The 25644-nt window shown below is 41.3% G+C and overlaps 1 protein-coding gene across 1 annotated transcript in view; it reads right to left on the bottom strand.

Annotated features, from left to right (window-relative positions):
* The window catches only part of decr1 (2,4-dienoyl CoA reductase 1, mitochondrial), a 44634-nt gene that overhangs the window by 12888 nt on the left and 6102 nt on the right, over positions 1-25644 (bottom strand). The window contains exons 2-6 of the mRNA XM_059978905.1: positions 25216-25418; positions 19344-19401; positions 14305-14391; positions 8418-8565; positions 253-352 (exon numbers count right to left, since the gene is read on the bottom strand). Of these exons, the coding sequence (XP_059834888.1) occupies positions 253-352; positions 8418-8565; positions 14305-14391; positions 19344-19401; positions 25216-25418 (596 nt within the window). The remainder of the gene's footprint in view (positions 1-252; positions 353-8417; positions 8566-14304; positions 14392-19343; positions 19402-25215; positions 25419-25644) is intronic.

Genomic DNA, 25644 nt, shown 5'->3' on the forward strand with positions numbered 1-25644 from the left:
TTTAAAAATTCACACTAGTGAAGATCGTTAGCAACTGTAATGGAAGCTTTGAAGACAATAATGCTGATTCATGTTCTTTTGTTGGTGGGCATGCATTTCAAAGTTCTAGCATTGTTGTACAGGGCAAACAAAATAGCAACTCTGGCTTTTTGTTATTACTGGACATGCGTATATGTTCAAAAATAATTACTCTATAATAACAGAGAGAAATGATGACATTGATATGGTCATCAACTATCTAAAAATACCTACTTGCTCATGGCTTCTACTCCTGCTTTTGCTGATGCACTGGGCATCACAAATCCTGACCCAGTCTCTGCATAGATGGTAGTAATGGCTAGGAAAGCTGCACCTAGAAGACAGTGATTTGGAACTCACTAAATAATTATAAATGTTAAACATTATAGAAAATATACAAAAACTAAGTGGTGAGAAAAATAATTTGGAGCATTTTTGAAGTATTAATAAGATAATCCTATTCTTTGAGAAGCTAATGATACAGCCAAGTAACTGCAGTGCACTCTTAGGTGATACACTGCAGTTATAGTATCCCACTCATGAAAGAATGAATGCTTTAGGTGGCTGGGATGCAAATGAAAAGTCAAGCGCTCATAACGTTAATTCTGTTTCTCTTCATTTGGACAACATTTTACCTTTTAAGTATTTCTAGCCTTCTCTGTTTTATGCCACTTTTTTTTCTCTGATCCATGACCATAACATCTTCTATGGGCAAGTTCACAACTCCATAACTATTGAGGTAGCTATGAATACAGGTTAGTATGTATCTTGCATAAAAACATTAAACTGGGGGGGCAGTTGGAATTACTAGACTGTGAGACAGGAACTAGGGAATGCTAATTGGGAACAGCTTCTTTTGAGTAAGCTTAAATCTGACACGTGGAATTTGTTTAAAGACCAACTTCACAAGGTTCAAGACAGGCATGTTTCCATCAAGAATGACAAAAATGTTAGATGACGAGAGCAGTTATGAATTTGGTCAAGAAAGAAAAATGTATGGGTCAGGAAGCTAAAATCGATGAGCTCTGGAGGATTATAAAGAAGCTAGAAAAGAAGGTAATAAGTGAATTAGGAAAGCTGGGTGGGGCCAGCCAGGAAAAGTTCTTGGCAAGGAGGATTAAAAAGAATCCAAGGCATTCTATACATACATCAAGAGCATGAAGATAATTAGGGAGAAGGATAAAGAAGGGGACATATGCTTGGAGGTGATGAATGGGGGCAAGGCCCTAAATGAGTACTTAGCATGGATATTCACCAAGGAGGAGAACACAGAGGATAGAACATAGATGAATACAGCACAGTACATGCCCTTTGCCCCTTTGATAGTGTTCTGACCCTTAAAACTACTCTAAGGTCAATCTAACCTTCCCTCTCACATAGCCCTCAATTTTTCTTTTGTTCATGTGCCTATCTAAAAAATCTTAAATGACCACAACACCTGGCAGCGCATTTCATGCATTAACTAGACACTTTGTAAAAACTTAATTCTGACATCCTCCCCCCCTCATATTTTCCTCCAATCATCTTAAAAACTATGCCCCCTCATAATTAGCCATTTCCACCCTGAGAAAAGTCTCTGGCTGTCCACTCTATGTGTCTTAACAGCACGTGCACCTCAATAAAGCCACCACTAATGCTCCTTCACTCCAAAGAGAAAAGCCTTAGCTCACTCAACTCATCCTCATAAAACATGCTCTATGATCCAGGTAAGTCGCCAGTACACACTATATAAAGTTTCCACATCCTTCCTAAAATGAGGTGAACAGGATTGAACACAATACTCCAGGTGTGGTCTGATCAGAGTTTAATAGAGCCACCACAATACCTTGCAGCTTGATCTCAATCGCCTGACTAATGAAAGCCAGCACCTCCTTGATCACCCAACTCATTCATAAAAATCAATTTGCACAGCAACTTTGAGGACCCTAATATCCCTTTGTTCCTCCAAATTGCCAAGAATCCCACCATTAATCCTCTACTCTGCCTTGAAGTTCAACCTTCACAGTTCTCACCATTTGCCACTTCTCAGCCCATCTATGCATCCTATCAATATCCCATTGTAACTCATGATAAATGTCTACACTATCCACAATGCTATCAATCTTTGTGTTATCTGCAAACTTATTAACCCACCCTTCCACTTCCTCATTCAACATGTATAAAAAGCATGGGGAGCAGGGGTCCCAGAACAGATTCTTATAGAACATCACTGGTCACTCACTCCAGACAGAATATACTCTCTATCTTCTCACTTTCTGTGGAGCTTGAGACTGCAGGAACAGTTACTTGTGGAGTGTGGCAGCAGGTTTCAAAAATGAGCGGTGCCTTTTGAAACTCCCTGCTGAGCTTAAGAAATTTGGGTTATTAGGTACTTGGCAAGGGCTGAAAAAATGTTAGGTTTAAGTGATGTGGCAATTTTGGGAGCAGCCATTGTGTGAGTGGGACAGAGGTTCAAGGGGGAACTGTGGCTTTTGCTCAAGAGGCTTCAGTGAGAGGCAGAGGCTAGTTTGAAGTTCTTGTTGTTTCTCTTTTTTAATGGTGCCTCATGAAAATAGTGAGATGGATCCCAGGTTAGTGATGTACTCCTGTGGGAGATCTGGGAGACCTACAGTTTCCTTGACAGCCTCATCTGCGAAAGGGTATCTGGGTACAGCTCTACAGACTGTGTTCAGGAACTGGAGCTGGATGACCTTCGGCTCATTCAGGAGAATGAGGAAGTGATAGATAAGAGCTACAAGGAGGTAGTCACACCTAAGTTGCAAGAGGCAGATAGCTGGGTAACTGTCAGGAGAGGGAAAGGGAATAGGAAGATACTGCAGAGTACCCCTGCAGCTGTTCCCCTCAATAATAAGTATACCGCTTTGGTTACTTTTGGGGAAAGCTGCAGCAACCAGGTCTCTGGCACTGAATCTGGCTCTGTGATTAGAAAAGAATGGGGGAAGAAGAGAGCAGTGGTAAAGGGGATTCAACAGTCAGAGGAGCAGACATGAAAGAGATACTTGGATGGTATGTTGCCTTCTCGATGCCAGGGTCAAAGATACCTCAGATTGAGTCTGCAGCATTCGTTAGCTTATTTAGTTTGGCATGACATTCTGAGCCAAGGGGGCTGTTCCTGTCCTGCACTATTCTATGTTCTATAATTTGTTGCCTTGTAATATCACCATTTTATAAGACACAGGAGCAGAATTCAGCATCTTGTCCCATCAAGTCTGTTCCGCCATTCAATCTTGGCTGGTTTATTATTCCCTCTCAACAACATTCTCTGTCCATTTCCCCATAACCTTTGACATCCTTACTTATCCAGAACCTATCAACATCTGCTTTAAAGACTTGGTCTCCAGAGCTGTCTGTAGCACTGAATTCCACAGATTTACCATCCTTGGCTAAAGAAATTCCTCCTCATCTCTGTTCTAAATGGACATTCTTTGAATCTGCGGCTGTGTCCTCTGGTCTTAAAGCTCTCCAACTATTGGAAACATCCTCTCCACATCCACGAGGAAATCTGCAGATGCTGGAAATTCAGACAACACACAGAAAATGCTGGTGGAACACAGCAGGCCAGGCAGCATCTATTAGGAGAAGCACTGTTGACGTTTCGGGCCAAGACCCTTCGTCAGAACACATCCACTTTATCCAGACCTTTCAATAATCAGTGGGTTTCAATGAGATCTTCCCTGATCCTTCTAAACTCAAGGATTTACAGGCTCAGAGCCGATAAATGCTCCAGATATGCAAAACTTCTCGTCCCTGGATCATTCTTGTAAACATCCTCTGGACCCATTATAACAGCAGCATATCCTTCCTTAGACTTGAGGCCTAAAACTGCACACAATACTTCAAATGTGATCTGACCAACACCTTTTAATGCCTCAGCATTACATTCTTGGTTTTATTTATATTCAGATTCATTTACTTAGCAGATGTATATTGGAGCATACAGTGAAATGCATTGTTTTCAATAACAACCAAAAGATGTGCTGGGGACTGCCTGGATGTGTTGTCATATAGTCTGGCAACAAAATGGCAGGCCACATAACATTCAGCAGAATAACACACTCAACAACAGCAGCAGAACCAGTCCCTTTTTCTCCTCCTATCCACCCACTCACATACAGGGACAGTCACCCAGCCCCAGGACAGGCTGTCTCCAGACTTCCAGAGTGCTTGCATGCAGACATCATGCCTTCCAAATTCCCCATTGGACTCAAAGATCCAGGCTTCGCCATTGAGCCTCAACTTTCGATATCATCTCCAGAACTTGCCAAAGCCTGGACTCCAAACTCTAGGACTTGAACTCCAGACACACTGGTGACAGGACTCTGAGCTCTGGACTCACAAACTCACCAACCTAGGGGGTCACGAGCCCGTGTGCTTCTTGAGTGGACAGTCCTCCAACAGCTAGAGTCACTGTCCTCGGGAGACTTGCCGACTAGTCTTCAAACACAGCGCTTGCCAGCCTGACACCTGTCCACTGAATTCCTTTGTTGCACATCCATGTTGCTGACCTTCATGCAATTCCAATTTCTGAATTCTCTCCCATTTAGAAGATGATCATGCCTTTATTTCTTCTGCCAAAGTGCATGACTGTACACTTCCTATGCTATATTCCACCTGCTACTTCTTTGCTCATTCTCTCAACCAACTCAAGTACTTCTGCAGGCTCCTTGCTTCCTCAGCTCCACCTACCCCGCCATCATTGTATTCTCTGTAAACTTGGCCAAAACTCCATCAATTCCATCATTAATGTATAAGATAGAAAGTAGCGGACCCTACACTGATTCCTGGGGAACACCAATAGCCCAGCAACCTACCAGAGAAGACCTTTATTGCCACTATTTGCCTTCTGCAGTAAACCAATCTTCTATCCATGCTGGTAACTTAACCATAGGTATCTATCTTATTTAGCCACTGTATGTGTGGCAGCTTGTCGAAAAACCTTCTGAAAATCCAAGCAAACAATATCTAGTGATTTTCCTCTGTCTATCCTGCTTGTTATTTCCTCAAAGAATTCCAACAGATTTAACAGGCAATATCCTCCCTTAACGAAACATATTTTATCATGTGCTTCCAAGTACTCCAAAACCCCACCCTTAATAATGGACTCTTAACATCTCAAGAACTACTAAGTTTTGCTAAATGGCCTAGATGGGAAGTGATGACTTCTGCCTCCCCATTAGAATGTTTGAGGTAGCTTATGTTTTTCTTTCTTACTTCTCTTTTAATATTAGTATATCTGTGCACTTGCAATGCTACTGTGACACTGTAATTTCCTTTAGGATCAATAAACTATCTATCCATCTATAATTTCCAGTCTTTCACCTCCCTCCCTTCTCAAACATATTAGCGAACCTCAAAAGTTACATTTTAAACTATTCCAATTTTAATATAATCTTATCTACCTCTTCTTTCCTCCACATAGCTACATGATGTTCGATGCAGACCATTTTATTTGCCACGTGAATTCACCTCTGTCTACATTCCCCCCAGCGCTAATGCTAAGGAAGCGCTCTGTGAACTGTACGGGGCTATTAGCGAACTGCAGAATGCACACCCTGATGGTCTGTTTATTGTCGCTGGTGATTTTAACCACATGAACCTTAAGTCAGTGCTCCCCAAATTCCATCAGTATGTGGACTTTGCAACGTGAGGGGAGAACATGTTGGACCTGGTTTACACAAACATCCCTGATGCATACCGGGCAGAGCCCTGCCCCCACCTCAGATACTCAGACCACATCTCTGTTATGCTAATCCCAGCATACAGACCGCTCGTCAGGCGCTCCAGACCAGTTCAGAAGCAGGTGAAAACCTGGCCAGCTGGGGCCATCTCTGCTCTTCAACACTGCTTTGAGTACACTGCCTGGCACATGTTCAGGGAGGCTGCAACCGATGGTGACTCTACTAACTTAGAGGAGTACACAGCATCAGTGACCAGCTACAGCAGAAAGTGCATTGGTGATGTTACTCTGTCCAAGACCATCACTATACGTGCCAACCAGAAGCCATGGATGACTGTGGAGGTGCGTGCACTGCTGAGGTCCAGTAACTCCGCCTTCAGAGCAGGTGGCAAGGCAGCTCTAACAAAAGCGAGGGCCAAACTGTCCCGAGCCATCAGAGTGGCAAAGCGTGCACACGCCCAGCTAATCCACAGTTACTTCCAGGACAACGGCGACATGAGGCGCATGTGGAAGGGCATCCAGGACATCACCAATTACAGAACAACATCACCTGACTGTACAGGTGATGCCTCCCTCCCAAATGCGCTGAATAACTTCTACACCCGGTTTGAGGCGGAAAATGATGTGGCGGTGAGGAAGTCCACCCCTCCTACAAATGACCAGGTGCTGTGTCTCTCCATGGCCGACGTGAGAAGAACCCTGTGCAGGGTCAACCCACGGAAGGCTGCTGGTCCAAACAACATCCCTGTTAGAGTGCTCAGAGGATGTGCAGACCAGCTAGCAGATGTTCTCACTGATATCTTCAACATCACCCTGAGCATTCCCATTCCAACGTGCTTCAAGGCCGCCATCATCGTCCCCGTGGCGAAGAAGTCTTCAGTGTCCTGCCTAAATGACTGCTGTCCTGTTGCACTTGCATCCATCATCATGAAGTGTTCGAGAGGCTCGTCATGAAGCATATCAAGACCCTGCTGACCCCCTCACTGGACCCCCTGCAGTTTGTGTACTGTCCCAAATGCTCAACAGATGACGCCGCTGCCACCACCCTCCACCTGGACAAAAAAGACACATATGTTCGTATGCTGTTCATAGACTTCAGTTCATCATTCAACACAATCAACCCTCAGAAACTGATTGGAAAGCTGAGCCTACTGGGCCTGAACACCTCCCTCTGCAACTGGATCCTAGACTTCCTGACTGGGAGACCTCAGTGAGTCCGGATCGGGAGCAGCATCTCCAATACCATCACACTGAGCACGGGGGCTCCCCAGGGCTGCGTGCTCAGTCCACTGCTTTTCATTCTGCTGACCCACGACTGTGCTGCAACACACAGCTTGAACCACATCATCAAGTTCGTCGATGACACGACTGTGGTGGGTCTCATCAGCAAGAACGATGAGCCAGATTACAGAGAGGAGGTGCAGTGGCTAACTGACTGGTGCAGAGCCAGAGTCAGATGGTTGTTGACTTCAGGAGGGCATGGAGCGACCACTCCCTGCTGAACATCGACGGCTCCTTGGTACAGATCGTAAAGAGCACCAAATTTCTTGGTGTTCACCTGACGGAGAATTTCACCTGGTCCCTCAACACCAGCTCCATAGCAAAGAAAGCCCAGCAGCGTCTCTACTTTTTGCAAAGGCTGAGGAAGTCCATCTTCCACCCCCCATCCTCATCACATTCTACAGGGATTGTACTGAGAGCATCCTGAGCAGCTGCCTCACTGCCTGGTTTGGAAATTGCACCATCTCGGATCGTAAGACCCTGTAGCGGATAGTGAGGTCAGCTGAGAAGATCATCGGGGTCTCTCTTCCCGCTATCACGGACATTTACACTACACGCTGCATCCGCAAAGGAAACAGCATTATGAAGGACCCCATGCACCCCTCATACAATCTCTTCTCCCTCCTGCCGTCTGGGAAAAGGCTCTGAAGAATTCAGGCTCTCACGACCAGACTATGTAACAGTTTCTTCCCCCAAGCTATCAGACTCCTCAATACCTGAAGCCTGGACTGACACCTTGCCCTACTGTCCTGTTTATTATTTATTGTAATGCCTGCACTGTTTTTGTGCACTTTATGCAGTCCAGTGTAGGTCTGTAGTCTAGTGTAGCTTTCCCTGTGTTTTTTTTTATTACGTAGTTCGGTCTAGTTTTTTGTACTGTGTCGTGTAACACCATGGTCCTGAAAAACATTGTCTCATTTTTACAATGCACTGTACTAGCAGGTCGAAATGACAATAAAAGTTGACTTGACTTGATAATCTACCAAGAATCACCAGCATTTTCCTATTTTTATTCCAGAAGTAAATGCTCAACCTATTTCCCATAAATCAGGTTTAAACTCTAAGGCAAGTTTTACATTACCACGGAGTTTGCAAAACTATCCTAGAAGGATTTGATAAGAACAATATGATTCAGGATCTAGCACTATCAAACATATCCTAAATATCTTTATTGCACTTAATATGCCATGGGGTACTTTGAATGAAACTGTAAAAAAGCAAGATCTAAAGTTTTCAGACCTGTCAAATAATATAACTGAAATAATTGTTATCTTCTATTATAGGCGAAAACAGGGATTGAATCCATCACTTTCCACTTTAAGCAACATTATCCATCTCAAAATAAGCATCAAGATAATCAATGTTAAACTTTCTTCTGATATATAACAAATGAAATACACAATGTTTTCCATGTGGTTTCTAAAGAGCAAAATCTTCTTACCTTTTTTTGCTTTAATCAATTCTTTTCCAATTTCCAGAGTTACATATGCAGTACCATTGAGAACAATTTCTGTAATGGTTTTAAAAGCATTAGCAGAAAGTCTTTCCGAGGGTGAGATGAAGTTTCCAGCTGCGTTATTTATTATAACCTAGTGTGCAAGAAAACAAAAGTGTATCCAAACAATTTTAAATCTATCAAACAGCTCAAAATTTCACATCATATGGATGGTTTGGGGTTTTGAGAGGGCACTCTGTTAGATGAATGTTTTGAATATTCAGAATTCAAAACCATATACAATTACCATTAGCACTGAAGGTACATGAAACTTCTAAGCCAAATGAAGCCACTGACAGAAGTGATTGCAAGGAAGAGGACTGAGCTTCCCTGTACTGGGAACCATGATTTTCTCACAGATATTTTTTGTAGTTTCGTATAAGACCATAAGACACAGGAGCAGAATTGGACCATTCAGCCCATGAGTTTGTTTCGCCATTATATCATGGAATATTTATTATCCCTCTCATCCACATTCTCCTGCCTTCACCCCATAATCTTTGATCTCTTGGCTAATCAAGAACCTATCAATCTCCACCTTAAATATGCTCAATGGCCTGACCTCCACAGCTGTCTGTGGCAATGAATTGCACAGATTCACTGCCATCATACTAAAGAAATTCCACCTCATTTCTTTTCTAAATGGATTTACCTCTATTCCGAGGCTGTGCATTAGTCCTAGACTGTCACGCTATAGGAAACATCCGCTCCACATCCACCCTAGCCAGGCCTTTCAATATTCAGAACCAGAATCAGGTTTATTACCATTAGAATGTGCTGTGAAATCTGTTAACTTAGCAGCAATAGTACAATGCAATACATGATGATATATAAAATAAATAAGTAAAACAATTACAGTGCGTACGCACAGTTGGCTCTCCTTATCCGTGGGGGATTGCTTCCGGGGCCCCCCACGGATACCAAAAAACGCTGATGCTCAAGTTGGTGGACTTTAGGACCCAGTGGAGCTCCGGACCTTATTTAAGCTGTCTCAGTGCCGTGGACTTTAGGACCCAGCAGAGCATGGGACCCACCGCCTAGTCTGTTCAGGAAAACCATCACGATTGAAAATAAAGTGGAAATAATAAAGCGATCGGAAAGAGGTGAAATGCCATTGGTCATTGTTAAAGCGTTCAGTCACTGTTGTTGACAGTCAGTCAACAATTGGAACAATTTTAAAGGATAAAGTGAGAATAATGGAGCATGTGAAGGCCCTGTCCCAATGAAAGCTACAATTATAATGAAGCAATGCAGTGGTTCTATTATATTGAAACACATGTTTCTTAGTGTTTTATATGCATACAAAGGTAAAATATATACTATATACTAATTCAAACGTTTGACTGATGCAGAATAATACCAGATGTACCTGTTCCGACTTATAGAGAACTTCCGTTTATTTTCAATTCCCGATCAGCTGTAACCCATATACTTTAAATCATCTCTAGATTACTTATAATACCTAATACAATGTAAATAGTTGTTATACTGTATTATTTAGGGAATAACGACAAGAAAAAAAGTCCGTACATGCTCAAACAACGAGTGCTGGAGAGAGAACTTCCGGGTTTTCCTGATCCGCGATTGGTTGAATCTGCAAATTGGGGGGGGGGGGGTGTGTGAGTGTGTGTGTGTGTGTGTGTGTGTGTGTGTGTGTGTCTAGAGAGAAAATAGATTTAAACTGATGTAAAATGATATGTATATTAAAAAAATAAGTGAGGTGGTGTTCATGGCTTCAATGTCCACTTAGGAATCAGATAGCAGAGGGAAAGAAGCTGTTCCTGAATTGCTGAGTGTTTGCCTTCAGGCTTCTATACCTCCTTCCTGCCGGTAACAATGAAAAGAGGGCATGGCCTGGATGATGGGGGCCCTTAATATTGCCATTCTTGGGCACCGCTCTTTGAAGGTGTCTTGGGTACTACGGAGGATAGTATCCAAGATGGAGCTGACTAATTTTAGGACTTTCTGTAACTTCTTTTGGCTTGTGCAGTAGCAACCCCCCCCTACCCCCACCATACCAGACAGTGATGCAGCCTGTCAGAATGCTCTCCACGGTGCATCTATAGAAGTTTTTGAGTGTTTTAGTTAACAAACCAAATCTCCTCAAAGTGCTGGTGAAATATAGCTGCTGCCTTGCCTTCTCTATAGCTGCATAAATATGTTGGGACTGGATTAGATCCTCAGAGATCTTGACACCCAGGAACTTGAAATTACTCACTCTCTCCATTTCTGATTCCTCTATAAGGATTGATTCAATATTCAATAAGTTTTAATGAGATCTCCCTTCATTCTTAAAAACTCCAATGAGTACAGGCCCAGAGCCATTTAACACACCTCATACTTTCACTCCTGAAATCATTCTCATGTACCTCCTCTGGACCTTTCTCCAATGCCAGCACATCTCTCCTTGGAAAAGGGATCAATGATTTAGAAGACAGTTGCAATCCCAGATGGTGCAATTTCCAAACCAGGCAGTGGTACTCAGGATGCTCTCAATACAACCCCTGTAGAATGTGATGAGGATGGGGGGTAGGAGGTGGACTTTCCTCAGCCTTGGCATAAAGTTGTTTATTGTAATGCCTGCAGTGTTTTGTGCACTTTATGCAGTCCTGGATAGGTCTGTAGTCTAGTGTAGTTGTTGTGTGTTTTTTTCCTCCGCGTTGTTTTTTTACGTAGATCAGTCCAGTTTTTGTACTGATCATGTAACACCATGGTCCTGAAAAACGTTGTCTCATTTTTACTACGTACTGTACCAGCAGTTATGGTCGAAATGACAACAATAAAAATGACTTGACTTGACATCTTTTCTTAGATAAGGAGCCTAAAACTGTTCACTATACTCGAGGTGAAGTCTCATCACTGCCTTATGAAGCCTCAGCGTCACATCCCTGCTCTTATATTTTATAGACCTCTTGAACTGAATGTTAACATTGCATTTGCCTTCCTCACTATCGACTCTACCTGCAAATTAACCTTGGGGTGTTCTGCACACGGACTCCCAAGTCCCACTGCGTCTCAGATTTTGGATTTTCTCCCTGTTTAGAAAATAGCCCGCACATTTATTTTTATTACTAAAGTGCATGACCATGCATTTTCCAACACTATATTTCATTTGCCACTCTCTTGCCCATTCTCCTAATCAGTTTAAGCCCTTCTGAAGCCTGCCTGTTTCCTCAACACTGCCTGCCCCTCCAGCAATCTTCTAATCATCTGCAAACCTGGCAACAAAGCTATCTATACACGTTTAGTCTGTTCATCAAAGTGCATGGCCATATACTTCCCTACACTATATTCCATCAGCTACTTCTTTGCCCATTCTCCTAATCTGCTCAAGTCGTTCTGCAGACTCACTGCTTCCTCAACACTATTTGCCCCTCCAACTATCTTTCTATCATCTTCAAACCAGGCCCCAAAGCCATCAATTCCGTCATTAATGTATAATGTATAATTAATGTATAAGAAGCAGTCCCAACATCAGCCCCAGCAGAACACCACTAGTCATTGGCAGCCAACCGGAATTGGCCCCATTTATTCCAACTCTGCCTCCTATCAAGTTAGCCAATCTTCTATCTATGATAGTATCTTATCTTGTTAAGCAGCTTCATGTGTGACACTATGTCAAAGGCTTTCAGAAAATCAAAGTACACAACATTCACCAACTTCTTTCTCTATCCTATCTGTTACTTCCTCAAAGAATCCCAATAGATTTGTCAGGCAAGATTTCCACTCATGGAAACCATGCAGACATTGGCCCATTTTTTTAATGTGCCTCCAAGTACCCTGAAATCTCATCCTTGATAATGGACTCCCACATCTTCCCTACTCTGAAGTTAGGCTAGCTGGCCTATAACTTTCTTTCTTCTATCTCCCTCCCTTTGTAAACAATGGAATAACATTTTCAATTTTCCAGTCCTGTGGAACCATTCCAGAATCTAATGATTTTTGAAATATCACTATGAATGCCTTGACAATTTCTTCAGAACCCTGGTGTGTAGTTTATCTGGTGCAGATGATATACCTACCTTCAGAACTTTCAGCTTCCCAGGCATCTTCTCCTTAGTAATAGCAATTACACTCACTTCTGCCCCCTGACACTCTCGAATTTCTGGCATACTAAAGACTGACAGAAAATACTTATTGTTTGTCCGCTGTTTTCTGTCCCCCATTACCATATCTCCAGTGTCATATTCCAGTGGACCGATAGCCTCTCTTGCCTCTCTTTTATTCGTTATATATCTGGTATCCCCTTTTATATTATTGGTTAGATTGCCTTTATATTTAATTTTTTTTATCTTTAGGTCTCTTTTAGTTACTTTGTTAATTTTTAAAATCTTCCCAATCCTCTAACTTCCCACTAATTTTTGCCATCTTATATGCCCTCTCTTTTCCTTTGCTGCTGTTTTTGACTTCCCTTGTCAGCCATCCTCCCTTTAGAATACTTTATCCTTGGGATGTATCTATCCTGTGCCTTCGGAATTGCCCCCAAAAACTCCACCCTTTGCTGTTCTGCCATCATCCCTGCTGGAGTCACCTTCCAATATACCTTGACCAACTCCTCTCTCATGCCTCTCTCTTCATCTTCTCCCTCTCAAACTGCAGGGTGAATTCTACCATACAATGATCACTGCCTCCTAAGGTTCCTTTAATTTAAGCTCCCTAATCAAATTTGGTTCATTACACAACACTCAATCCAGAATTGTCTTTCCCCTAGATTGCTCAATCACAAGCTGCTTTAAAAAGCCAACACGCAGGCATTCTCCAAATCCTCTCTTGAGATCCACCACCAACCTGATTTTCCAAATCACCATCTCCTCTGACGTCTTCTCTCTTTTCTGGGTTGCAGTAATTTCAATAAAAGTAACTCTTGTTCAACATTTATTAGCTCCAACTCCAACATGATGCGCTCAGTCGCCATTGTTTGAAGTACACAAAGAAACTCAACACAGTGGCATAGAAACCCCACTGCCAACTAGCGTTTTGGCGGTGAATTGCAGAGCGACGCAGACACACCAGCGCATAGGTATAAATGCTCACAACAGCGTAGGCCACTTGCGTAGAGCCTACACAAAAGTATTAATCAGCCTTAACACTACTCACAAGGATTCTCTATCTTCTGATCTTATGTCATCTCCTTCTAAGGATTTGATTTCATTTTTTACCAACAGAGCGACTCCACCCCTCCACCTACCTGCCTGTCCTTTCGATACAGGTTACGTCCTTGGATCTGATGATCTTCTTTGTCACGCAACTTCATACCTGCCAATCTCCATCTGAGCTGCAAGTTTATCTACCTCATTCCTTTTACTTCATACAATCAAATATATCTTCAGTCCTGTATTCAACACCCTCATGTTACACTTTAACTCATCTAATTGCAATTTTGCCCCATCATCTACCTGTCCTTCCTCACAGTCTTGCTGCACACTGCATCTATTTGTACACCAACAGCCCCATCTTCAGCCCTATCACTCTGGTTCTCATACCCCGCTAAATTAGTTTAAAGGGAATATCAAGGGAAAAGTTTCTGCTTCTGAAGCAGGAGTCAGGAAAGGAATGCTGTCTACAACTTTAAAGTTGACAAAGGTGTTTCAAAATAAATTTTTAGCATTGATAATTATTGTAAGACAACCTGATGCTATTTTAAAGATGGAGTGGCACCCTCCTTCCTCCACTTCAGCTCAAAATTGTAAATTCATGTGGAATAGGAACTCTGATATTTGAAATGAGCTGAGTTAGCCATGTGGAAGTGACTGTTCATGCACTGATCCCTGTACATGTTGGCATGGCAGTGCCAGAGGCAACAGTGCTCTGCATTCCCAATGGTTATACATACATCAGGCAGCCCTGTCAGTTCAGACATCTGCTCCACAGCAGACTTCACAGAAACTGGATCTCTCACATCACACTGAATTGAGTGAACCTGAAAGAAAAATATGACAGCATCAAATTCATGTAATTAATTGAGATCTATATAAAGACAATAAACTACAAAATTAGCCACTGATTTCTATCCATGGATCTGAGCACTCGCCAGTCTGCTTATTTTGAATTTGTTCCCAAGGAAACAAAGAGAAGGATTGCATACCCTCATAAAATTGGTCCTGAATGCACAGATATTGAAAGATTGAAAACATAAAAATAACAAATTAAATCCAGCATGAATGAATGTGAAATATTCAAGCATTAAGATGTGGCAGGAGTGACTTGTTCAAGAGGGACAGGTGGCACCTAAACTGGACGCGGGGGGGGGGGGGGGGGGGAGAAAAGGAAAAATATCCTGGCCTAGAGGCAAGAGGTTCACTAGCACTACTCAGGAGGGTTTAGTTTGGCAGAGGATGGGAACCAGACCATCAGGACAGAAAGTGGAGGAATATAGAGCGAGGTAGATGTCAGGGGCAGTAAAACCAGGCAGGAGCAAAACAATATATACGATAGGATGGAAAGTTTGAAATGTGTGTATGTTAATTTTAGGAGTCTTATGGGATAGGTGATAGTATCTATACATGGAACTATGATGTTGTGGCTATCACAGGTGGTTGAGCGAGGGACAGTAATGGGACAGGGTTTTGATATTTTAGGGAAGATAGAGAGGGAGGTAAAAGTTGTAGGCTAATCAGAAACAATATCACAACTGTAGAGGGGGCAGAATGGAGGGCTCATCCACCAATTCTATATGGGTACAACTCAAAAATAGGAAGGGTGCAATCACTTTAATGGGATTGTACTACAGGAACCCCCAATAGCCGTTGGGGCATTGATGAACAGATACCTGTATGCAGGCAGATTAAAGAAAGATGTAAAAACAAGAGGGTTGTTGTCATGGAGGTCTTCAACTTTCCCTAATATAAATTGGGACCTTTTTAGTGCAAGTGGGTTAGATGGGACAGAATTTGTTAGGTGCATGCAGAAGGGTTTTGTAAAGCTATATGTAGATTGTCCAAGAGAAGGGACTATGCTGGACCGGATTCTGTGTAAGGACAGCATGCTTGCCTTTATTAGTCATTTATTGACTAATATCACTAATAGTAAGATAGCATAATTGGTATTAGGTTCAAAAGTCAGAATGTCATGTTTCAGTTTAGTAAAACTCTAGTTAGGCCCCACCTGGAGATTTGCATATAGCTTTGGTTGCCCTTTTATAGGAGGGATGTCGGAGCTTCGGAGGGTGCAGAAGAGGTATACTCGGATGCTGGCTGGATTAGGTGGCATGTGCTATAATGAGAACTTGAGTTGTTTTCTCTGCAGCTGTGGAGGCTGAGGTGTTTGCATATTAGGTGTACAAGATGATGAGAGGCATTGATCGTGTGGATAGTCAGGGGCTTTTTCCCAGCACGAGAAGGCACAGTTTTAAGGTGCTTGGAAGTAGGTACAGAGGAGATGTCATGGGTAAGTTGTTTCTTTAAAACGCAGAGAGTGGTGAGTGCATGGAATGGGCTGTCGGCAACGGTGGTGGAGATGAATATGATAGGGTCTTTTAAGAGGCTTTTGGATGGGTACATAGAGCTTAGTAAAATAGAGGGCTATGGGCAAGTCTAGTAATTTCTAAGGTAGGGACATGTTTGGCACCACTTTGTGGGCCGAAGGGTAGGTTTTCTATGTTTCTACAAGTGGGCATACATTTAACATGAGAGGGGGCCATTTTAAAGGAGGTGTAAACAGCATGCTTTTTACACAGAGAGTGATGGGTGCCTGGAATCCACCTCCTGGGGTGGTGGTAGAGACAACACATTAGGGAATTTTATAAGGCATTTAAATAGGCACATGAATGCGAGGAAAATGGAAGGATATGGATATTATGTAGACAGAAGAGACTAGTTTAGTTGGCCATTTGATTTCTATTTTAACTGGTTCAACACAACGTTGTGGACTGAAGGGCCCATTCCTGTTCTATACTGTTCTATGTCCAAGATCCTCAACTAACTTCAGTACTTTGTTTCTACTATAACAACGACCCCTTGAGAAATAAATTATATGGATTTTAGTCATTATACTCATACAAGACTCAATACAAAATAGACTTCTCTATAACTATGGAAAAAAAAATTTGCAATACGGACTGATAGGCTTTAATGCCCAATGTACAATAAAACGCCTATAATTCAGCATTCTTACTACCTCAGTTGTGGCAGAATAGCAAACTCTTGAGACTAATGGATGACATTTAACATTTTAAATTCACTTTTATTATGCTGGAAAAACCAAGTAGCTCAGGCAGCAACAAGAAAAAAAGAAACAGTCAACATTTTGGGTCTGCAATTCTTAATCAGATTTGGGAAAGAGAGAGTTGCAAATTTGATATCAGTAACAGAGGATATAGGGAGGAATGTGATAGATGAGTCAAAATGGCTATTGGCAGTGGTTCCAGCACATTAAGCTTTTGGATCTAGGTAATAGAACATAGAACAGTACCGCATAGGAAAAGGTCTTTGCCACACACTGTTGTGCTGAACCCATTAAATTAGTAATCAAATGCCCAATTATACCATTCCCTCCTGCCTTCACTATATCTATATCCTTCCATTTCCTGCACTTTCATGCGACTGAAAGTGCCTCCACCCCCACTTCAGGCAACACATTCTAGACACCCACCACACTCTGCAAAAAAAAACTTAACCCTTCTCATATCAGATTTTCCCTCGGCCTCTGCCACTTCAGAGAAAGGAACCCAAGTTTGTCCAGCATCTCCTTACAGCACATCCAATCCAAGCAGTATCCTGGTAAACCTTTTCCGCATCCTCGCCAAAGCCTTAACATCATTTCTATAATGGGGCAACCAAAATTGAATGCAATACTCCAGATGTGGACTAACTAGAATTTTATAAAGCTGCAACTTAACCTTCCTGACTAGAAGTTAATTCTTCAACTAACAGAGGCAAACATGCCACATGCCTTCTTTATACCACCCTATCAAATTGTGCTACAATTTCCTTCTGCATAACACATTCTCAAGGGTTTGCTATTAACAATGTACTGTCCCCATTACATTTGATCTCCCAAGTGCAAAACTTCACACTTGACCGGGTTAAAATCTGTCATCTTTCTGCCCAAATCCAAAGTATCCTTTGTTAGCCTTCTGTTATGCACACCACCACCAATCTTCATCTTGTTAACAAACTTATTAGTCTATCCACCTATGTTTTCACAATAGCAGAGGTCCTGCTATGGATCCCTGTAGAACACACACCCAGCCATATTACATCCCATTTCCTCTGACTTTTGTGGGCAAAAAAATTCTGAATCCAAATGGCTAATTCACCATGGATCTCATAGCTTAAACCTTCTGGATGAGTTCCCATGAAGGATCTGGTCAAACACCTTATGATAATCTATGTAGCAAACATCCACAGCTCCATATTCAAAGATCAAAAGATCAAAGTAACGTTATTATCTAAGTACATATATGTTACCATATACTTCCTTGAGATTCATTTTCTCGCAGGCAAATACAGAACATAAGAAATACAATAGAATTTACAGAAAACTACACATAAATAGACAAAGACTGACAAACAGCCTTTGACACGAAGATATGGTGAAAACTCAACAGTAACTCCTTTACCTCCAAAAGTCCTAGTAAATTAGCATGCTCCACACTGTTCTCCCTATCATCTACAATCTTCTTCTTGGTATATACTGATGCAAAATATGCTTTTAGAACCTTACCCTCCATCTCTAAGTTCACATTCCCTCCTTTGTTCTTGAGTGGTCCCAAGTTATCCTTTGTTCTTGATGTATGTATAATGAGTTATGTCAGTAGGATAGGAAAAGTGGAGGTCCAGAAAATCAAAATGGAGAACAGGAACCAGCAAGTGGGATGGGAACATGGGGGTTGAGTATAAAGTTCAAAGTAAATTATCAAAGTATATATATATATCACTGTACACACACTTCAGATTAATTTTGTGCACATACTTATTAAATCCAATAACCATAATAGAATCAATGAAAGACCGCACCAACAGAGCAGACAACCAGTGTGCAAAAGACAACAAACTGTACAAATACAAAATGAAATAAAAGAAACAGTTCAGTTATGAGGCAGGTAAAGTTGGGTCAAGTTAACCCCTCTGGTTCAAGAGCTGAATGGTTGAGGGGCAATAACCGTTCCTGAATCTAGTGGTGCGAGTACTGAGGCTCCTGTACCTTTTTCCTTATAGCAGCGAGAAGGGAGCATGACCTGGGCTGCGGGGGTCCCTGATGATGGATGCTGCTTTCCTGGGACAACGCTCCATGTAGATGTACCCAGTGGTTGGGAAGGCTTTACCTATGATGGATTGAGCTGTATCCATTACTTTTTGTAGAATTTTCCATTCAGACATTGGTCTTTCTATAGCAGGCTGTGATGCAGCCAGTCAATATTCTCTCCAACACACAACTATAGCAGTTGTCAAAATTTTCAAATTTGGCAAAGTGTGACAAATGTTATCAGGTGTACCAGATACCAAACCAAAATGCTGATAGCAGATTATTGGAGCTTTTCTGCAATTCCATCTGTGCACCACTGAAAATGGCATCTCATAATGCCATGACTGCTTACGATGATGTAGATATATATTGATAATATCTGTTCTTAAAATATGTAATTTGCAAAGTTTACTAAGATTATTCTTTCATGTTACACTTTTAAAAATGCAGGACACCTATCATAATTCCAGAATTGTAGAACTTGAAAACCTTGAAAATATTTGCTTATATGCGTTTGTGTTACTTGATATATATAAGTTTTGATTAAATGTTTAATTGGAACTACCCATACTTTAAGCAGGTAAAAGTCTGAAAGCTGATACAATAAAAAAAAGTAAGTATTTATGAGGGGAAACATAGATGAATGCTCAGTAAGTCTAGATATTAATCTAATCCAAAACTGATTACCTTGTTTCCAGTTTGCAATGAGATTTCTTCTGCTGTCTGCTTTAAAACATCCAGTTTTCTGAAAGACATTTAAGAATAATCACCTTTGATTATTTTGAATTGCAGAGCATTTACATTACATTGAAACCCACTCGTTTAATGGAAAGCTCATGTATTTACCAAAGTTAACCAAAATTGCCTAGCCATTGCCACATTCCTTGATGCCAAGGAATATTATCACCGACTACCAGTCTTATTTGTTCCTTGGATGCCTCTCCATATTCAGTCCTAGAATCCAAGCAGCACAATTGTAATTATATCTGGGTTACAACTGCTATTACCATCTACCACCAGATTGGAGTTGATTGCATTGAGTAATAATATATCAACATAAAAATACACAGCAGAAAATAGCAGACAGCAAAACACTGTACAGTCGTCCCTCCTTATTTGTGGATTCAACCAACTGCAGATTGGGAAAACTCGGAAGTTCTTTCTCCAGCACTCGCTGTTCGTGCATGTACAGACTATTTTTTCTTGTCATTATTCCCTAAACAATACAGTACAACAACTATTTACATAGCATTTACATTGTATTAGGTATTATAAGTAATCTAGAAATGACTTAAAAGTACAAGGCAGTCCCCGGGTTACGAATGAGTTCCGTTCCTGAGTCCGTCTTTAAGTCGGTTTTGAAGTCAGAACAGGTGCATCTGGTATTTTTTAGCGTCAGTTAGTCAAACGTTTTTCATAGTATATAGTACATATTTTACCTTTCTATGCATATAAAACACTTAACATACGTATTTCAATAATTTAACCATTGCATTGCTTAGTAATAATTGTAGCTTTCATCGGGCAGGGCCTTTCATATGCTCCATTAAAATTGTTCTGATCGTTGACCGATTATAGCCTAACGCTTTTCCAATGACCGATGGCATTTCACCTCTTTCCGATCACTTTATTACTTCCACCTTATTTTCAATCGTGATCGCGATTATTTTCGTCAACAGAAACACTGCAGATTCAAAGCTACAATGCCAGGTCCTAATGTCCTCCACACGGAGATACGTTAAATAAGGGACTTGAGCATCCGCGAATTTTGGTATCCGTGGGGTGTCCCAGAACTAATCCTCCGCGGGTAAGGAGGGCCGACTGTACTGAAAATCTTAAATACAAAACCGTGAATGCTGTAAATAACCGTGATGCTGACAACATCAATGAGGAAAATATCAATGTCTATGCTTCAGCTTGATGCCCTTTCGTTTAGATACCTATTTTCACCAGCATTTCTGATGAAAGGTCATCACCCTAAAATATTGATGCTGCTTCTCCTTCCACAGATGAAATGTGACTTGCTATGGATTTCTGACATTTTTATTTAATGACTATGTTTGTTCACCTAATGTCCATAAATGTTCATTTCTCACCTTCTGACAGATTACTATAGTTAAGACCAAAACCATCATCTTTAGTCCTCCCTTGGAGTACCTCAAATAAAATCAAACTATCCACAGGCTTTACCTTTACGTGTAAGTGAAGCTTTCAAATCCCAAACCGTTTACTATAAAATTCACTTTTGATTTCCTTCAGAACATCACCAACATCATACCAACTGCTACTAAAACCATCATCTTCAGATTTGTTTACTTCAGTACTACTCCAATCTAGTCTCCCTCATTTACCCTGCATAAATACTAGCTCAAAGTTGTTCTATGGCCAAATTTTGTACACATCAACAAGTTCTGATTTCCTGGTGCAACTATTCTGCAGTCTCATGTTAGGCTTTCATTTGCCAAATGGCTAAATTTAACATTTGTAAACAAAAAGCTGGAGGAACTTCAGTGAGTAAGGAGAAACGCAGGGAAATGGATGGTCAATGTTTCAAGTCATGACAGTTCATCAGGACTAGAAAGAAAGAGCTCAAAGTTTAAAGTGAATTTATTATTGGAGTACATATATGTCATCCTATACAATCCTGAGATTCATTTTCTTGTGGGCAAGTTCAATAAATCCATAATAGAATAATAACCATAACAGAATCAATGAAGGACCACACCAACTTGGGTGTTCAACTAACAAACTATGCAAATACAAAAAAATAATAATTTGATGCTTAATGTTCTGTATGTTATTTTTTTCCTGTAACACTTACCCAAAAGGCTGGTATATGTCTAGGGGAAACGGAGATCCAGCCACTCACCAACCCACCTCCCATTCGCGCAGGTGCTGTGAGAATCGAGTTTATGCCTCGCACCCGCCAACAGTATCAAACCCACAACAAATACCGTTATGAAATACTCTTTAAAGAGTTTACTAAAATTAAAAGAGTATTAGGCAATACTATATATATATATGGAAAAAAACAAAAGGCGCCAACTTATCAAAGTTCAGTCTGTTTAGTGCACTCGTTGGAGCTCAATCAACGAACCAACGACCCATCCAACTGCCATGCCGTCGCACCTGCGACCACCCCGGTGGTCTTACGAACAGTCCAGCGCACGTCCACCTTCCTCAGCGTCTTCCTCCCGACTCCCCTCCCATCAAAAACCCGCGAAAACCCTTCCCCTAAGTTCCCAGCCTCACAAGACACAATAACATTCCCCATTGACCAAAAAATGAATACAATTACCATATCAGCCATTCTAAAGCGAAACAATGGCGAGAGAAACACTTATCCGACAAAGAAGCATTCCTACTCGTAACAAACCAAAGAAGCCATTTTGAGTAACATACACAGGGCATTGTACATTCCTTTTTACTGCTTGTGTGATTTGTACTGTTTTTTGCAGGTTTGATGATCTTGTTCCACTGGGTTTCTCTTTAAACAGGTTCTATGGTCTTTCTCTGTTTTGTTGCTGCCTGCAAGAAAATGAATCTCAAGGTTGTATGCCTTGATAATAAGTGTACTTGGAACTTCGAAGAGTCCTTGAAAAGTAAGTCCATTGGTTGTGGAAAAATTTCAATAATTGGGCAAGTGAAGTTGAGTGAACTGCTTTGGTTCAGGAGCCTAACAGTTGAAGGGTAATACAGTTCCTGAACCTGATGATGGATGCTGTTTTCCTGTGACAATGTTTCATGTAGATATGCTCCATGGTGGGGAAGGCTTTACCCACGACGAACTAGACCATATCCACTACTTTATATAGGATTTTCTGTTCAAGGGCGAGGGCATTTCCATACCAGGGTGTGATGCAGGCAGTCAATATATTCATACACTACACATTCACAGAGATTTGTTGAAGTTTTAGACGTCATGCCGAATCTTGACAAATTCCTAAGGAAGTAAAGGCACTGTCGTGCTTTCTTCATAATTGCATTTACCTGCTGGTCCCCGGAAAGGTCCTCTGAAATATCAACACCCAGAAATTTAAATTTGCTGAACCTCTGCAACTCTGATCCCCAAAGAAGACTGGCTCAAAGACCTCCAGCTTCCTTCTTCTTAAGTCAATAATCAACTCTTTGGTCTTGCTGAATTCAAGTAAGAGGTTGTTGTCATGGTACCACTCTGCCAGTTTTTCAATCTCCCTTCTATCTGTTGATTCATCACCACCTTTGATTTGGCCTATGACAGTGGTGTCGTCAGCAAGTTTGAATATCAAGTCAAGTGGTTTATTGTCATTAACTACATGTGTGTAACATATATAACACATCTTGAAATGAGACAATGTTTCTTTGAAAGCACAGTAGGATGTACAGCACAGTAGTACACATAACACACAATAACTTATGAAGGATAAAATCTACAGATGAATCATACATAAATAACAAACTAAGTTATTTGAGAAGCCTGATAGCCTGGGGAAAGAAACTCATCCTAACCGTTGTTGTTTTTATGCTTCGCATTCTCCTTCCTGATGGTAGAAAGTCAAAGAGGATACTGGATGGATGGGTGGGATCCTTAATAATACTATAGATCCTGCATATGTAGCGCTCCTGATAAATATTCCCGATGGATGTTGGGGAGACCCATATGATCCTCTCAGCTGTTCTTACTGTCCTTTGTAGGGACTTCAGGCCCAATGCTCGACTGCTCCCATACCAGATGGAGACGCAATTCCTCAGGATGCACTCAATGGTGCTCCTGTAAAATGTAGTTAAAATGGTGGTGGGGGGGGAATCCTTGCTTGCCACAGTCCTCTTAGGAAGTGCATTCGCTGCTGTGCCTTCTTATTCAGGGAGGTAAAATTAAGGGACCAGGTGAGATCATTTATGATGTGAACTCCCAGAAACGTGGTGCACTTAACGCTCTCTCTACAGAGGAGCCATGTATTCACAGAGGGGGATGATTTCTCTGCACCTTCCTGAAGTCAACAATAATTTCCTTTGTCTTCTCCACATTCAGGCTTAGGTTATTCTTCTCACACCAATCCACCAGCTGCTCCACTTCCTCTCTATACTCCGTTTTGTTACCATTCTTGATGAGGCCAACAACTGTTGTATCATTTGCAAACTTGATGACACAGTTTGAGCTAGATCCTGTGACACAGCCATGTGTCAGCAATGTGAAAAGCAGTGGGCTAAGCACACAGCCTTGGGAAGCACCAGAGATCAGTGTAATGGGACGAGAGATGTTGCTACCCACATGACCTGACAGTTGCTTTACTGTTAAAAAGTCCAGTATCCAGTATGATGTTGAGACCCAACGAGGACAGTTTCCCCACCAGTTTCTGGATTATGATGGTGTTGAACACCAACCTGAAGTCTAGGAACAGCAGTCTGGAATATGAGACCCCATTTTGGCACTGGAGCTGTGCTTAGTCACACAGTCATAAGAGTAAAGCAAGTAGAGTAGGGGGCTAAGCACACAGCCTTGTGGTGCACCTGTGCTGTTGTAAGTTGTGGAGGAGACCTCGGTGCCTATCTGAAATGACTGGAGCCTGCAGGTGAGGAAACTGAGGATCCAATTGTACAAAGAGTTATTGCGCCAAGGTCTTAGAACTTATTAAGTTTTGAGGGGACGATAGTATTGAATGCTGAGGTGTAGTTGACAAACAGCATCCAGATGTTCTAAGGTTGAGTGAAAAGCCAATGAGATGGCATCTGCTGTGGACCCGTTGCTCCAGTAAGCAAATTGGAGCAGATCAAAGTCATTTCTCAGGCAGGAATTTATATGTTTCATCACCAACCTCTCAAAACACTTAATCACTGTGGAGGTAAGTGATATTGGACAACAGTCATTAAGGCACATTATCACATTCTTCTTAGGCAGATATAATTGAAGCCTGCTTGAAGCAGATGGGTATCTCAGACTGTCGAAGAGAGAGGCTAAAGATCTCAGCGAACATTCCAGCTGGTTGATCAGCACAGGTTGTTAGTACTTGGGCAAGTACCACAACTGGGCTGCAAGCTTATTTTGGCCATCAATCACATCTAAACACAACAATGAATGATTCAACTGCTTTGACCTCAGAAGGTGGTGTTCTCTTTCCTCCAATGACAACGAATTAATTCAGAGACCATTGACAAAGTCACTTACCACCACTTTTAATCACATTTTTCACTGGAAATCAATTTTTTAAACATTTTTTAGGAACATTATATGAGTTTTTAAAAGCAGCCTTTCCACTGCTGTAAAGTTTGCCAGATCTTCAGTGCCTTGTGTGTGACCAAGAAAGATCTTGTCTGCCACATTCCTGAATACCAGTAAAATAAAATTACTAATGCAAAATTCTTCACCAGTATCCTGCTGTTTCAGTACATTCATTCACTTAAGACAGCATGAAATTGCAAAGCTAATGATCTCTTCACTGACTAAAATTAGGATGTTAATTATTTCAAACATTGCAACAAATTGCACAAAGTTTAATTGACTTGTTCTACTCTTATTGGATTACTGACAAAAAAATACACTTATGAAAACTTTTGTTTGACCACACTTAATCTCACTTACCTACTTGCAATAACACATTCAGCACCTAGAGCAGACAGAGTGGTTGTCATTCCTTTGCCAAGTCCAGTACCTCCACCAGTGATGAAAGCCACTTTATTCTTAAATGTTCCAGAAGGCAACATCAATGTTTGCTTTTCAGGAAGCATTACTTGTTGATCAGGCCCATTCTTTTGGTACTGTGCCATTGTGTGTTGGCTGAAAAGCTGGGGACAAAAATTCAATATTAATAATTAATTACACTAATAACAGAACATTTTACCTTATCATTATAGTTTAGTGAGGCATTTTGTCTCAATGATCTGTTTTAGTATCAAATAAACGATCATCTCAACAATAATTCTAGATATTCTGAAAAGAAAAACCTTATCCTGGGAAAAGATGCAGAGGAAACAGATTAAATGAGCAAAGGGAATAGTGTTTTTACAGTAG

This window comes from Hypanus sabinus, chromosome 1 (assembly GCF_030144855.1).
Source record: "Hypanus sabinus isolate sHypSab1 chromosome 1, sHypSab1.hap1, whole genome shotgun sequence".
Lineage (NCBI taxonomy): Eukaryota > Metazoa > Chordata > Chondrichthyes > Myliobatiformes > Dasyatidae > Hypanus > Hypanus sabinus.